Source organism: Patagioenas fasciata, chromosome 1 (genome assembly GCF_037038585.1).
Source record: "Patagioenas fasciata isolate bPatFas1 chromosome 1, bPatFas1.hap1, whole genome shotgun sequence".
Taxonomy (NCBI): Eukaryota; Metazoa; Chordata; class Aves; order Columbiformes; family Columbidae; genus Patagioenas; species Patagioenas fasciata.
In genome coordinates this window covers 68198969-68216064 of record NC_092520.1, presented here as the reverse complement: position 1 = coordinate 68216064, position 17096 = coordinate 68198969, and the positions used below count along the sequence as shown (strand labels likewise).

General features: G+C 39.3%; 1 protein-coding gene across 5 annotated transcripts in view; it reads left to right on the top strand.

Moving 5' to 3' along the window:
* IL1RL1 (interleukin 1 receptor like 1) overlaps positions 1-13165 on the top strand; it is a 51294-nt gene extending 38129 nt beyond the window's left edge. For 4 of the 5 annotated variants that reach the window (XM_065829526.2, XM_071808167.1, XM_071808180.1 and 1 more), the window contains one exon: positions 247-566. In XM_065829526.2, coding sequence (XP_065685598.2) covers positions 247-257 — 11 coding nt within the window. In that variant the 3' untranslated portion in view covers positions 258-566. Of the gene's footprint in view, positions 1-246; positions 567-5276; positions 5421-7317; positions 7477-11257 lie in introns of those variants that run through there. The other variant, XM_065829524.2, reaches the window with a different exon arrangement.
* Positions 13166-17096: the final 3931 nt, after the last annotated feature.

Below are 17096 nucleotides of genomic sequence, written 5' to 3'. Positions count from 1 at the left end.
GCTGGAAACACATCATTTCTACACTGAATTATCTGAGTGTGGGAGAGTATTTGCAATGAAAGGGAAGGAAAACTAATAACAGTTCCTGCTTGTTCTAGTTCAGGTAATATTATACAAGTCCTTTATGAGCCTCATATTACAAACTAAATGAAATAAATAATGTATTTTAAATTCTGTATTCATCAAATGATTAATTAAATTTGATCTTTGTGGTAGACAACTCTTATTTTGTTTTTTCATCCATAGGTCTTCAGTAAATATTAATGAGAGCTCTTGACTGTGATCCCCCTTTGCTACTGCCTGTTTTGTGTGGGTGTTTGTCCCCTTCTCCTTGTTGCTGCTGTTGTCAAGATGCCTGCTTCTGCCACTCAGCGCTGTTGGTGTAAGCAATGCTACATCTAGAAATGGTTGTGCTCTGCTTTAGTTTTCTGCACTCATTCCTTACACAGCTGAGCAATATTTATGCTAAAACAATGACAGCTACTTCTGAGTATAAGGAAAATGCTATAGGGTTTTCTTGTGTCTCACATCTTGTGAATGTGTAATAAAAATGTGTACTCTACTTATTTTTTGTGTTTTGTTTGCTTGTGTTTACTGGATTATTTTAAAAATATGTGGTTGTTCCTTAGTGTTTCCCACAGCACAAATTGTGTCTGCTAACTACTGTCCTGTTAATGTGCTTTTTACACAAGTTTCTGCTCTTTTTTCTCTCGAGGTTTTTTTGAAGATGTTCAGTATTGCTCACGTTATCATTATTTGTAGTACAGACCTATGATAAAAAGTAAGAGATGAATAAGTGTTGTGCCACTTAGTACTCAAATTGATCATTTTGGGAGGTGTTTAATGAACTAGATAAGTGGTGTTTAGCTGCATAGGTGACAGATTAAGGGAGGAAGCAAAGATGCTGTAAGCAATTGCATTGGAGATGCTCTTCAGTCTTACAGCAATAGTCTCTGTCTTCAAAAACCTGCTTAATGAATGATTTGGCTCACCACATGGAAATTGTCAATGGGAACCAGGAATTAAATGTGTTTTTTTTAGTCATAGTCAAATACTTTAAGTCTTATTTTGTTGTTGGCAATATCATGGTAATTAGCCCTAGCAATGTGTTTTGGTAACAATTGTAATCCACATAAGAACTAAAAAATTGCCAGACAGGAGTTATGAGAAAAGGAGGATTTTCTTTCACAGTCAACAATGGTGAGAGCTGTTTGATTTTGTCTCCATGGAAAACAAAAATACTTCCTTAATACTGCCAGGAACAGATGTCATTGGAAAGCTTGTTGACATTTTACAGGGAAAAAACTGTATTTTCCAGTTTAGGATATATGTGTATCCACGTACGTCTGTGAAGAAAAACACTGTATTGTTAAAAAGTGTCTCTCTCAAGTGTCTTTTCACTTGTATTTTTAAATGGGAAATAAATGCTGCTAAGAGAAGTTGATCAGCTCTTTAGAAATGAACTATTAATATGTGACCTGAGTACCTCAGTTATCAGGTGTGATGCAATGCAATCAGCTCCTTTTGGTGTGATTTGATGGTATTCAGACAGGACACACTGAGTCTTTTAGACTCAGAGAAATCAGGCACATTCTCTCTTTGTTTTAACAGGAGTGTTTAAGGAGGACTTGGCTATGAATTTTGACAGTCTCTGCAGCTGTGCTCTTGCTCCCATTAGGAGGTGCTAATATCCCTGCAACTTACAGCTGCTGCTGCTTCATTCAGAGGTTGCTTCTCCTCCTGCTGAGGAAGATCTTTCTCCATTTTTTTCTCATCCACGCCCTGCCTAGTCTTTGATCACCCCCAGTCAATATGGAACCCATTCTTCCACACTGTTTCCCATCCTTTCTCTCTCCTCTTTGCTTGAAGTTATTTGGTATCTTCTGACTCCATCACCAACACTTACTCATAAACACATTTTTCATGTCTCATAATACCTCTTCACAGAAAATACAGGCTGTCTTATTTCTTCCAGATCTTTCAGTCCTGTATCTCCCTTCTTAATTCCAGATGTGGTGATCATCCCACATTTTACACTCCCTCTCTACCACAAGACATGTTCTCTCATATGCTCTGAGATCTTCTGCATAGTTTGTTCTGTGGTGTGTCTCTGGTCACTGTAAGGCTGAGGAATTTGAGGCAACTTTTAATTCCCTTTTCTTCCACCTTTCCTGACAAAGATGTAGCTCACCTTGCTTGGACATCTGGCAAGAAACAGCGACTCTGCCTGCCAGACTACTCCCAGTTGCCCTCCACAGCTTCTTGAAATCTCTCACACTGGAAGATGCCGCCTCTCAAGAATGAGAAAACCAGTTGGCTACACTGTCCATGCCAGTTCAGCTCATTGATAACTGCAGTGGATCACTGCTCTCAAAACCAGCTCTGCTGGGAGAGAAGCTGTTATTATAGCTCCTGAGACAATGACAAGTAATCAGAGAAATGCTGGAAGTATTGACTTCTACCAGCAGAGCTGGGTCAGGCCAGGAACACCCTTTCAGCATCTCCTTTAATCTGCCTGCTAGGGAACACATAGGCTGTCTGAATACCTTTCAAGTCCTTCCCTTTTTTTAATATATAAGTTGCCACTGGCTTTTAGTTCCTCATCTTGATTCAGGACTGGTTAAATAACAGGAGGTGGCTTTTCTTGTGTCTGACCCACAAGCATCATCTTATTTGTCCCTGAACATTCTTCAGTTCTCATTCACAAATAAGTGTAAAATGCCCAGAGGACCACAAATCTTTCTGGCATGAACCCGCTTCTCTGGAGAATGCCAGAAATTCCAGTCTTTTACAGCAGAGATAAAGTTCAGCCCAGAACATCAGCTCTGTTCTTCCTCAAAAATATTGAACGTCAAACCTAACCTTTTGGCTCATATCTGCTAGACAGATGTGGACAGGAATTCCAGACTCAGACCTCTGCCTTTAGTGTCTGAAAGTGTATCTACCTTAGAAGCCAGAGAAGTTACAAAAAACTGCTGTTCTTCCAGAGTTTGTCAGGAAACCCTTCAAATGTTGCTTTCTGACTTGTTTTCTCTGGCCCGTCCAGTATTGTTTCTTGTTAGCTGATAGTTCTGTATTCCCATTGCTCTTGAATATAAATAAATAGTATTAGAAGACAGTCGTGAACTCTCTGCTGCTAAATGATGCAGGAAAGTCAAACAGAACAACAGGATCTGTTCAATCTTTTTCAGGGCCTCAAGGAGTGGCTTCTGGCCCTTGCTCCCATTATGTTGAAGATAGTTGATCTGTTTCAGAGAATTTCAGAGAATCTGTTTCAGTAAGGCTGAGTCAACCTTACTGGGAACTCAACCTGCTCTTCCAGGAAAACTCCTGTGGAGTTCTTGTCTGATGCTTTACAAGCTGTATAAGCACAGGAAATTTATCAGCCTTGGTCTAATAGTGGAAAACCAAAGGTAAACAGTGGTTTTCAGGTTCATGATTGCAAAAGTTGTTCAAATCTGTTTCTTCTCTACATGTTTTATAAATACTTACTGTGTAATAACAGTATCTGTAAAGTCATGGCATGCACACTCTCAACAAATGAAACAATAGGAAATAATGACAGTCTTTGATCCTTGCGTGACCCTCACCAGGTAATGGAAAGGGTTTTCTGATTTTGTCTCTGTGTGTGAGTGTATTGACCGGGAAAATGGACCAAATAATAAAATCTGAAGGTGTCCACCAAGACAAAGTTCCTTCATGAGCACCACATGACACTTTTAAAACTACAAAATAGCCAAAGTTCACTATAAAAGAAATTGGTTTGCTATAAAAGAAACCAGTTGTTTTCTTACCCACTTCAATCTTATTGGAAGGTAGTTTTCCCTGATGTCCTGGTTCTGGTGGGGTGGGCTTCATCACATGCCTGATGTTTTTTTCTCCCTTTGAATGGCAAAGAAAGACACAGGAAAATGTGAAAAGCATGCCAGATTTACCTTGCATCCTACCAGAGGAGAGGGAAAATGTACTTGTAAACTCTTTATTTATTTAGCTTTTCAGTGAAATTTCTCAGGCACTAATATTTATAGGTTGCCTCCATAAGTACTAAATACACTGCCTATTCAACATTTCACAGAGATGGGTTTAGTTTTTAGAGAAAACATGTATGGAACTTCTCTGAGCCTACATGTTAACATCAAGTGGAATAGATTTAGGTATCTTTAATTTGCTTAGGAGCAGATTTCTACTATGAGAGAGTTGCCATTAATCTTCCCTCCAAGGAAATAACAAAGCCTTTTTGTGTAATTGTGGTATAAATTCTTTGACATTTTAATTTCAAAGTTGGCTTTGACTTTTGGAAAAGTGCTAATCATAATCTTGCCCTAGACTGGCTGTGTGCACACAATAGCACAGAGATGGTGACTGCCACCCTTATAGAATCACAAAACCACAGGGTGGTTTGGGTTGGGAGGGACCTTCAAAGGTCATCTAGTTCAAACTCCTGCAATGAGCAGGGACATCTTCAACTAGATCAAGTTGCTCAGAGCCATGCCCAGCGAAGCCTTTAATTTTTCCAGGGATGAGGCATCTACCATCTCTCTGGGGAACTTGTTCCGGTGTTTCACCACTCTCAGAGTGAATTTCTTTCTTATATTTAGTCTGAATCTATGCTCAATAACTCTTCATCTCTGAGATGGTCAGATTCAGGAGCTCTTCTATGAGGGAAGCTGGAACTAATGTGGGTGGCTCCTTTCTTTCCTAATTTTCTTTGCTTGTCATTGCTGTTTTACACCCCTTGGCCTCCTTCAAAGGAAAAGATGGGGAGGACATCATCTGCCTCCAGCATAGTTTATCTTTGTGACCAGGACATGTTCTGTTTTCTAGTTTGTTTGTGTACTTTGCTCTTATCTTGCAGATTTCATTATTTGCACATGTTTCTCTGTGTCCTGTTTGTGCAACCATGCCAGAAACCTCCACTTGTCCTTTTGTGGACAATTAGGGTTGCCATGTGTGGGCTTAGGTGCCCTGAACATTATTGCTGGTTGTGTTATTAACAGTTTTGCAATGTCACAAAATATGTAAACATCGTTGTCAGCTGTGGTATTTAGTGTAGGTAGGACTAAATTCAACAGAAGTAAATATTAATTATATACTGACTAGTATGCTTCTAGCTTAGGGGTCTCTGTGTTGCCTATGCCAGCTGGGGAAAGAAAAATCTTTGTTGTCTCTGCTGTGAGCTCCTTAAATCTTCAACTGAAGCAAGGATATGAGAGGCTGAGGCTTCAGCCCGTGGGTTAACTTCTCTATGGCTAACAATATATTCCTCTCCTTTGCAGTGGGTCTTCCTAACATCCTCTTGATCACAGGATCTCTAGTTCTGCTAGTTTCAATAGCAGTCTCTGTTATACTTTATCAGTCCTTCCGAGTTGATATCGTCTTATTGTATCGGGAGGTATTTCAGCCCTACTCAGTCAAGGATGGTGAGTAAAAATGGAACAAGAAAGTTTAAAAAAGGGAAAAAGGCGAATCATCTGGAAACTGATTTATTTGATAGTTTCTTACTAATTCATATGACACCTGAGCCTGATCCTTTGATTTCTCATAGTTTCTGAAATCGTTTAGATAAGGGGGGACAGACATAGCTCTGGTGGTGCTTTACATACCCTTGTTTCATGGATTCTTTAGTAATGGATTACATAAAACAAGGATTCAGTCCTGGTTTTATATATTTCTAACAAAATATTTGCCAAAATATTGAATGACAGTGAAAGTCTGATTTATAGTGCTATTAACTGTGTTTGTTAGGTGCTCTCTAAAGCAAAGGATCCAGCCTGCTGGCTAATCTATTAACAGGCGTGTGTTAGAGCAATACAGTTTTTACAAGCCAAAGAGAAAGGTACTAGTGTTGTGGAAGACAATTTTGGGTAGAGTACATCCCATACAACTTTAGGAGTAGACTTCAGCTCAAGATTCAGACATCCAAATTAATTTGCAAGCAATGAAGGTGCACATGTGCAAATTCCAGTAATGGACATGAAACCTGGAGACCTGGGGCTGGGTTCAACTGTCTATCTGCAAGCAACTAGTGCCGTTGGAGCTCCCTTGGGACTTAGGAGACAAATGAACCCCTCTGCAGTGGCAGCTGAAGAGCAGGCAGTGCCTAATGATACTGTATGGTACATGGTTTTAGGTGTTCAAGTCCAGCTCCCCATCAATGAAATCAACTGAGCTAACCAGACGCTGGGACCTTGCATCAGTGGTCTAAACGTGGTCATCCAGAGTCATTTGGGATGGCTGAAAAACTGGACACGTAACACAGACCTGTCATATGTTGCAGACTTCTGAAGCAGGGTCTGGAGATTAGGCAGGGTACCATAGGAAGTCTCAAATGGCACTAGATGCCTATGATTGGGCAAATCTCCTGGGACCTGGCATTTACATGAGAGTAGTCTGAATCACTCTAGGATTCACTAACTGCAGTGGCCAGTTCTCCACTGATTGTAGCAGGAGTTTAGACACCAAGCTTTCATGTAGACACATACATTTACATTTTTTAAATCCAAAACTGACTCCTACCACAGACATCTGCACAGTAGATATCTACAAGTGATCTAGTTACTTACATTCTCTTTAAAGAGGAAAAAAAGATGTCTTTTAGGGCAGTTTCCATTTCAGTATATTTTATGATGAAATTAATCAGACTCTGGAAATGGCTCCTTCTTTTTTATTATAAAGATGGTCTGCACAAGAACCTGAGATAGCAACAAAAGAAGATATATGATCATCTCCACTGGAAATGAACATTTGGAATTGAAAACAAATGCTGTAATGGAAAATGTATTTGAGAGAAATGAAGAAAAGGACAAAAGAAATATTTGACTTTGTACTTGGTTCTGACTGTAAAACTATTTCCTGAGTAACAGAGCTTTTCACTCAGAAATATGATATGTTGTGGGAGTGATGAGTAATTTCTTCAAGGAGGAAGAATTCAAGTGTCCTGAAGGATGAAGGCTGTTAACAACCTATTGTATCACTGGAGAAAATAAATACTGAACTTCATCTCTATTTCATGCTAATATGCACTGATCAGTTGAATTCTTACTCTATGTACTTTAGGATACAGCCTCCACAATACAAAGTTTGGGTTCACCAAAGTTACAGACACACAGGACACAACACTTGAGCATGGAAAACACTAAATCTGCACAGTCTCTAATTTCCAAACATGCACCCAATGATATCCACTATTCAGACTAACAGGAACTTCTACTTAGATCTACTTCAAAGACTGATATTTTTACTTATCTTCTAGCTTTTGCAGAAGACAGTTCTAATTCATGTTACCACAACACGCTTTCCTCTTTCTTTGCCTTACAGATGGGAAGATTTATGATGCATATGTAATCTACCCCAGAAACCATAGCAATGAAGCTAATTTTGTGGAATATTTTGTTTACCAAATAATGCCAGATATTCTAGAAAATGAATGTGGCTATAAATTGTGTATTCATGGGAGAGACATATATCCTGGAGAAGGTAAGTTTCAGATCAGATAATGCACTGAATGACTTGTGAAGCTTGAGCAAATTGTGGTCCTAGACCCATTTAGGGGTACAGGGGGTCTCTTTATGTTCTTGAGTTGCTGCTCATTTCCTCAGCAGCTGCTCTTTCAGGTAGGGTGACACAATGACGCTCTGTGCTTGCTGGTGTGCTAAGAAGAGCAAGCTACAGGGCAGGAGTTCAGGTTGCTTGTTGTCTTCTTGGGTCATAGAGGAAATGTGAACCCAAGTGTGACTTTTAAATATATATCCGTTCCTTCAGTAGAGTAACTCTGCACAGGCATTATCTGGGCAAAGCCACAACCAATCTGCATGTGAGTAAGTCTACAAGACATGGAAGAGGAGAAAACCACAAAATAAGTTGAGGAATTAACCTTGCTGTTATCACTTACGGTTTTTCAACCTGGTTTGGCAGTGCTAAGAGCCACAGGAAGTTCAGTTTCTGTTCAGTGATGTGATGTACTTTCACTTCACATAATTTCCAGCACTAAATCATGGGAGCTGGTATTCTTTATTACAACTTCCTTGTCTTCCAGAATGGAGTCATGTTAATTTACCTGTGCTAATCTCCATATGCACACCTCTAAACTCTCTTAGGATTGTTGTCATCTAGGTGCTATCTGCTTTTCTCCAGAGATGACTCTTCTGTTTATCTTGTGCTCTGGTTGTTCTGTGGACCAGATCTTCTCTCCTTGTCCATAAGCAGGCATGAAGCCAAAGCTGGCACATTTTCTGTTACACATTTCTGAAATCATCTGCATTGGGCCAGTTGTCATTCATCTGCCCAGAGCTGGGTTGAGATCTCTGATGTCCTTCTCTTCTGGAGAGTAGCAAAAGTGCTGCCTGGCCTTGGGAAAAGCCACTGCAACAAGCATGTAAAAGTAGCTGCAAGAGTCATTAAGCCAGACCGTTCCCAGATCCAGAACAAGCAACTTATAATAGCTTACAAAGCTGTCAATAACCAAAGCTTATGCCACTTCTTCAGGTAATTAGGGACAGTACGAGATTTTGTTATGAGACACTACTCTCAAACTGTGGTTTATGGATGGCAATCCTGAAGAAAACTGAGCATGGCATGCAACTGGAGTGATGACTATGGGACTAACAGGGGCTGTAATGAGTTGGCTGAAAACAAAGACATTTTCACTGTACAAAGGCCCATAACACAGGAGTGACAGACAGAAAACTCACAAAACCAGCCCTGGACAGTGAGTAACATTGGTTTCACATGTTTAGTCTGATTTAATCAAAACTCTCAAAATGTCCCGAGCGTTGACCATTATCCTTCTATTTCTCTTCCTGCCTACTTTCCCAGCCTTCTGCTTTTTTCTTCCTTGTCCACTTTCATGCCCCAAAATGCTTCCACTTGGCTGGAAAAGGTATTCAGAATCTGCCTGCCACTGAGTACTCTTTAAAGTTCTTTGCTTCCAGGCAGATGGACTTTACCCATACAATCCCCACTCTTGTTTATCTTCTGGCCTCGAGCCTTTCCTTAGCAGATTTCTGAATCCAAAACCTTACAATTAAAATATGCTAAGAAGAGTGAAACAGGAAATGCCACTTCAAGTTATTGTGATTCTTCCTGAACATCTATCATAACATTTAACAAATCATATTTTTCAGTGTAAAACTCCATGTATTTCCAGAAAAAAAAAATGCAGTGAGGATACAAAATGGAATTATTATTGCAAGGCATGCTTATGACTCTTAGTTCCAGAGCAAAGTTTTGTTACTTGAAACTTGTGTTGTTCCAGTAAAAAAGGAAGTTAAACAATGATTAAAGTGATAAACAGCACTGCATAGCTGTTGGACTCCCATTATGCTTCCTTGAACTAGCATTCTTTTTGTTTCCTGGTCTTACTGTTTAATGGCATTTTCTACGACCTAATGGTTACCTGAAGAGGTGCAAATGCAAGTACTACCCAGCAAATCAAAAGCTATCACCAACATCACCTACTACTCCATCCTTCTCATGGTCCCATTATCCTGCCAACTGCATTCTTTGCTGCAGAATCTAACAAAACATCATTGGAGCTGCTGTATCTGTAATAGACAAAACCATGAAAAAACAACAAAGGAACGAGCATACTTCAATTGAACAATGTTTTGTGTAGCCAAGTGCCCTATCTTCAGTAGTGGTCATGGGTAAAGGACTGGAAAAGACTTTAAGAACAGGTCAAGCTTACTCTATACTTCCACTAAGGTACTCTTCCAGCACTTTGTAGACTTCAGATGCTCTAATTTTTGTGTGTAGCATCTGTTGATGGATTTTTCTTTCACAATGTTTTCTGCCACTTTCAGAACTCACATAAACGTCTAATATTCATGAAACATGTTGCAATGAATCCCTCAGTTAATGCAGACCCATCTTTCCTCAAGTATGGCTTCAGAAACCCAAATGGAGAAGGGAATACCTCCCCAAGTCCAGGGTCTTTCAGTTTTGAGCACAACCAACTGCACCTCAAAACTAATAAAGATGCTTTTTTTAAAAAAGTGGTGTTGTTTTGGCAATTAAACATATGACACTAGCTGCTTACCTTACTTTTTTTTTCACCCTCCAAAGGATTTATTCTCCTAACATAATGAAAACTGCATTAAAAAGAAGAAAATGTTTGAATTGGTGAACATCACAGAAAGGCAAATTGTCTTCATTGAATACTCTCAGAGACAAGAAACAGGACAGAGAAGACATTGAAAAGGTTCTCTTCCTGATTCAGGAGCTGAAAAAGCTGGACCTCTCAGACTGAGAAGACCCTCGCAAAGGGCTGGTAGTCCCCAGCAAAGGAATAGAAGATGCATATGCAGCTGGCTGATGACTTCTGCAAATCAATGTCTTTGTTAAATAGCTGATACACTGAATTTCCTTAGCTCAGCTCCTATCTCCTTTCCTTTGGCCCAGGATGACATGCTCCCACTGAAACAGCTCCAGTTTTCATTCTACAGACCACAGGAAAATCTTCTAACATGGGCAAGCATTTCACCGGACGGGCATTCATCTGCAATCATCCTCCCGTAGACATCACACAGGACATTGAAAAAAAGCAGCTCCTGAAGGCCTGATGTGGAGCTTTCCAAGCTGGCCCAGAAGTTTCTCACATAGCATGAGTTTGTGAGGTTCAACACCTCCAACATCACGGTCCCAGTTGCAGTTGATCAAGTCTCCCTAACATTGTAGTGGGAAAGAAAAACACATTTAGTCGTGCTGACATACAAATGCCCTGAAAGTATGGATCCACCCCCAAACCCATGCACAGGTTAGTGTATAAATTAACCTGCTACAGCTCAGGAGAATTAATACTCTCTCTGCCAGTAAGTAAGTCTCTTAGAAGTAAGTCAATCAAAAGTTTCCAAATGATTGATTTTCATTGGGAAGTATTGCAGGATCAGTCTGTAAAGCACCAAACTTGATAGAGCATCTTTCCTTACATGAAGACTATTGATTAAGCACAAATTTGACATGATCCAGATCTACTGAACTTGACCTTAAGTTGCTGGATTAGAAATTCCTAATAATTAAGAGCAGTGAAAATATTAATGTTTCAACCAAAGAAAACATTGGAAAGGAAAGCTTTTTTGGTTGTTGTTGTTGGTTTTATTTTATTTTATTTTAAAGTTCATTTTCTACTGAATAAACAGTACCAAACTGAAGTGAGATGGAAGTTATTTCTGGTTAAAAAGCAAAGAAAACGAAATACCTGAACACAAAAAAGTTTATAAAAGAAATTTCAGGGTCTCATAATTTTCTTGTAAATTCCTAGATACAGCCAGTGCAATTGAGAAGATGATGCAGAAGAGTAGACGGCTGATCATCCTTCTAACACAACAGCTCATTAATTGTAAAGAATCTGTTTATGATCAACACATTGCTTTATATAATGCCCTCATTCAAAATGACACAAAGGTGATCCTTCTGGAAATGGAGACAATTGGGAATTACGAGAAGCTTCAAGAATCTCTTAGATTTATTATTAAGCAGCAAGGTACCATCAAATGGAAAGAGCAACACACTGTGCACCCACAGTCATCCAATTCTAGGTTCTGGAAACAGGTGAGGTACCATATGCCACTGACACTGAAGTCCTCATACTCAGCTAATGCTGGGTGAAACATCTGTGGAAATACTGATGTACTAACAGGATGGACCACATGCCTGCAGCTCTTCTTCCTTTCCTCAGGTACACGATTTTACAGTCTGGAAGTCTGGCTGTGGTTTTGGACTTTTTTTTCAGTCCTTCGATTGAGTAACGGTAAGATAAACTGATGGAAGAGGTCTGGGGAATTGAGGGAAGTTTTTATAGGTGTGGTAGTTCTGTAAATAAAGCATTCTAGGCTGTGTGCAGAATTGTGCATGTCACAGGAAGCAAGATGTGCCCATACTCTTCCTATGTATAGTTGTACATATAACTGAAAGTTATTCTGAATAGCTAAATGTCCTGCAGGTTTGCTTTACCTTTCTAATACAGTTCATCAAACATAAATGCCTTCTGTATTATTCGACTAGAAAGCATGATGTGCATTATGTAAGTAGAAAATATGATGTTGTGCTTTTTAAATATTATTCCACCATGTATTCCTTTTTAATTCTATAGCAACAATACCATGAGATTCTATATTTCCTTAGTATGGATGCTTCAGTAAAGACTCTTCTGAGACTGATGTGAATACAGCATGTAAAAAAAATTAGTACTGTTCAGGGAAATAACACACTAATATATATCTATATGTGGGGTTTTTTTAATATGTATTTTAATGAATATATTAAAATGAATCTCACACAAAGGGGAAATTTTAAATACTTAAATTACAACAGACCCTGCTGTTACTAATGTTATTGTAATCTCTGAATTGAAATAACATTTTAAAATTTAGAGTGTTTTTTGTACACTGATGACATTCTTTATGCTGCTGAAAAAAAGAGACCACATTTTCTAACAGGCAGTATTAACTCCTTGCCCCCCACTTTGACCTTATGTACAGTTATACTTTCTTCTGATAGTGAATATCCTGAGATGCAAAGGTCAGAGCCAAATCTCCTCCTAGGTCAGGGGAGTATGAACAAAATATGTTCTAGTACAGATATCCTTGCAAACTTTAATGTTTTTAGCTTCTTACAGACAGGGTTTTTTTATTGTTGGAGTATGCTTGGTTTTGAGCTTCAGGCCTGCTACAGAGATGGACTTGAAAGTGAAAATTAGATGAGAACACATAATGTTACCAAGTCAAAGCATACAGAACAGGCAAGTCCTTTTCTTGTACTGTAAGATTTTATTGAATGTGGATTTTCAGACTTATGGCTAGCTATTTGGAATAGGAAAAATGTGTATTCAACATATGGATAGATTTTTTTCAATATGAAATTAAAAGATCAATGACAAACTAAACAGCTTTTCATGGATGAGTTATATTTTCAAGTGTTCATCATTCAATTCATCACAAGTAGAAAATATCTACTGTTGTATTTTGTTATTGCTTTGTTAGATTGTATGTATTGTTGGGCCTTGTTCCAAAAGATCCCTCTGGATAAACCTCGTTGTCTCTATGGTAGCTTCACAAAATGTATTCATGCCAATGTAAGAGAGTAACATTTCTTCTCACAGAAAAAATACTAATACTAGGGTATGTGTAAAGTGGGAAAGACTGTTGTTTTTCACTATGAAGATTTTTCACAGTAACTTCTGAGTAAGGCAGAATATTAACTTCCAAGATTATGACAAGATAATTTTAAAATTGAGTTTGAGTCCTGCACACTTAACGAGGAAGAAAGGATGATAAAGGGGTGTCTTGGAAACAAAAAATCTGGGACAAATTTTGAAGCTGGAAAGGGATAAGAGGAGAAGGTATAATGATCAAGTTCATGGGGTCAGCAATGAATCAAATTAATCTGAAACATCGTGATATCTCATTGACTTCTGTCAGCCAGGCATGTAGTTATGATGGTGAAAAATAAACTCACTAAATGGGTCTTGTGGGGACAGGTCTTTTGTGTCAAGCCTCATGGTCAACCAAGAAAAAAGAAGAAAAGAGTCTCATGCAAAGTCAGACAACTCTTACTGTGGTTTACAAGCAGTGAACAGTATGGCTTTGGCAGAAAGAAAAGGGGCAAATTTTGAGAGTGGCAAAGAACTTTTACAGAACCTGGAGTGAGTATGTGACTGTAATAATGACAAAAAAATGCAGTAGTTGTCACTTTTTTTTGTATTCCTTGGTGGTTAGTAAAGAAATCTGAAATATGCATTAAAATTAATGTATTTCTACAGATGTTATCACGTTTGTAGTGTTGAAGAGAAAACACAAAAAGAGCTATGGTCTACTTTTCGAACATCATTCCAACATCAGAACTGCTGAGGCCGTACCTGGAGTCCTGTGTCCAGTTCTGGGCTCCCCAGTAGAAGAGAGACATGGACAGAGCGGAGAGAGTCCAAAAAATGGCCACAAAATTGTTGAAGAGATTGGAGCATCTCTCCTGTGAAAAAAAGCTGAAAGAGCTGGGACTCTTCATCCCGGAGAAAGAGAAAGTTCCCATCTGAAGGGCGGGTGAAAAGAAGAGGGAGTGAGGCTCTTGATGCCTGGTGACAGGAACACAGGTGACAGGCACAACCTGAAACACAGAATGTGCCCTCTGAACACCAGGCAACATTTTTTTTTTACAGTGAAGGTGACTCAGCACTGGCACAGGTTGCCAAGGAAGTTGTGGAGTCTGCATGCTTGGAGACAGTCAAAAGCTGCCTGGACATGGTTCTGGGCAACAAGCTCTAGGTGGCCTGGCTTGAGCAGGGAGGTTGGACTAGATAACCTTCAGAGGTCACTTCCAACCTCAACCATTCTTTGATTCTGTGATATGGGGCTTACAAAGGATCTACATTTTCAAAAACATGTTTTTAAAGAAAAATTTTAAAGAAAATTTTTACAGTAGGCAGTCTGCCTTAGTTGGATAACAGAAGGACAACATGCTCTGTGCAAAACCTCTCTCACTATAGAAATCTCATACAAGAATCAGCTTGGATGCTTAAACTACACAGATCAAAGATAATTGTGTTGCTGAATTAGAATTTCCATGTAGAGATTTAATGCCCTTTAATTTTTGCCCTGTGCTTCCCTGGTCATGGTGTCTGGAGGGACTCAGGAAAGCAGACATACTCTCACGTGTTAGTAGAGCTGAGTCTTCATGCCATCTAGTGGATGAACAGCCATTAAGAGATTCTGACCAGCTAGAAATCGGTCTAGCAGTATTAGAATCAAACACAGTGAGATTTTCAGGGTGTGCGTACTGCTATAATCTCCCCAAACCCATACAGCGCTACTTGTAAGCAGCATCTCAGAATCCGACACTGAGAATACAGCGCTGAGTTTCTTATAATCTGCTCTGAAGGAACAGAAGTGTCTCCTTGCTATGTAACTGCAGTCACTCAGAATTACGTCCCCAGCTGTAAAATCTTATCTCTGGATACCTCATATCTGAAAAGTATATGCTGGATTGCTGACAAGAAAGAAATAACAATGAGATAGGAATAAGTATTGACTTAACTGACACTGATGTCACTGGTGAAGCTCCTGGTGACTTCCGAAGTATGAAAACCAGCTCCTACTAATATGAAGCAGGATAACTGCAGACAGCATATAGAATATACTGTCTTCCCCACCTATGAATTTAATATACACTAGCCCTTTATGAGAACATACTTAATGGTTTGACCTTGAGGTCTCCTATATCGCTGAGATTTGATGTTCCTGCAGCTCAGTGAACCATGACCCCTGCTGGCTTCTACAATTAAATCACCGTCCTGAAATGTCAGCTGAGCTATTGTTCCTGCCACATGCAGGGAAAGAGTTTTGCCTATATTTGCTCTACATGGTTATGAAGCCCAAGAGACTGCCTACCAGAAGGAAGTTAGAAATTTTTGCAGCAAGCTATTTTTTCTAGTGTATGTAACATTGATTTCTTACAGCATTGGACAAAGGTATGCTTGGAAGATATAATGTAAAATTGATAGTGTATTCTGTTGAAAAATGGTATATGTACAACTTTCAAGGCTTGAAAAGCTACAGCTGTTGTGTTAGAAATGTGCTCATGTGTTCCCTTTTCCCACTTTACACCATGAGCTACATGCCTGAATGAAAGAGAGAATTTATTGTATAGCAATTTATTCTTTAAAATTGTTTCCAGTGTTTATAGATTTCCTGGGAAGATTATGAAGCAATCCTCCTTGAAGCCATTTCAAAGTGCACAAAGGAGAAGAAGGTGACTGGATTTACAAAAGTCACATCATGTTTATCCAGCTGTGCTGTGGACAATGGGAGAGCAATAGATGCTGCATACCTTGAGCAAGGCCCTTGACACAGCCTTTGTTGGCAAGATACAGATAAGTGGACAAAGATGAGTGGAAAAACAATGGGACTGAAGTCCATGCAGGATCAATGTGTTGCGATCAGCATACAAACTTCAGTTCACAACAAATTACTAGTAGAATCCCTCAGGGACTGATATTGGTTGCACTACTGTTTAGCACTCTTATTAATGACCTTAATAATGGGACAGACTGCACAATCAATAGATTTTCAGACAGTAAACCAAATTGGGGAGTCATGGAGCATAGGGTTGTTGTTTTGGACAGCAACAGGCTGAAGAAATTGACTGATGGGAAACTCACAGGGTTCAACTCAAGGCACACACAGAGTGCTGCATCTTGGACAGAATAAACCCATACAACAACACAGCCTGGAGGTCAGCCCAACATGAAGTAGCCTTGCAGAAAGACAGGGGGTGTCCTGGTTGACACTAAGGTAAACATGAGTTAGCAGTGAATCCTTGTGACAAAGATGACCAACTGCACCCTGTATCTTACTGATGAGAGTGTAGATGAGGAAAGTAATTGTTGGTCCTTCCAGTAGGAGTGAATCACTGACATACTGGATTTAACCCAGGAAAAGACCACTGAGAGTACAGGAACAGAGGGAGAGGACAAGAGGTCCTGTTTCTGTCTACAAAAATCTAATGCAGAGGTGTCAGCCTTTATACAGTCCTAAAATTACATTTGACCCTTTGAAGGCCACCACTAGGCTGATGTAGCCCCTGGTGAAAATGAGTTTGACACCCCTGACCTAATTGAGAGATATAGAGAATGGATGGAGCCAGACTCTTCTCAAATGAGAACATGGGAAATTTACACCACATATTAGTAAAAAAAAATTCACCGTATGCATAGTGAAACACTGGAATATGTACCCAGAGAGTCTGGGGGAATCCCCATCCTTGGCCTGAGCAGGAGACAGATCTGCTGACCTTCAGAGGTCTCTTCCAGCCTGAAGTTTTCTGTGTTTCTACAATGTGGAGGAAAATTTTAAAATGTGCAACTTGCATATTTTAAAAATTCTGAGAAACATCTGAGGCTCTAATAAACATGTTACCACAGAACCCGTATTTTTGACATCAGGGATGGATAATTTTGAAAAAAACCCTATGAAATATAACTTAGCCTCTGCTAAGAATTAATATAACTGGCATACAGAGATGACACAAGTAGATTAAAAAGGACTATTACCAGATAGAAGCAAATAGGTTTAGACTGTGGTTACAAGAACTGAATGTGTTGTTATTTA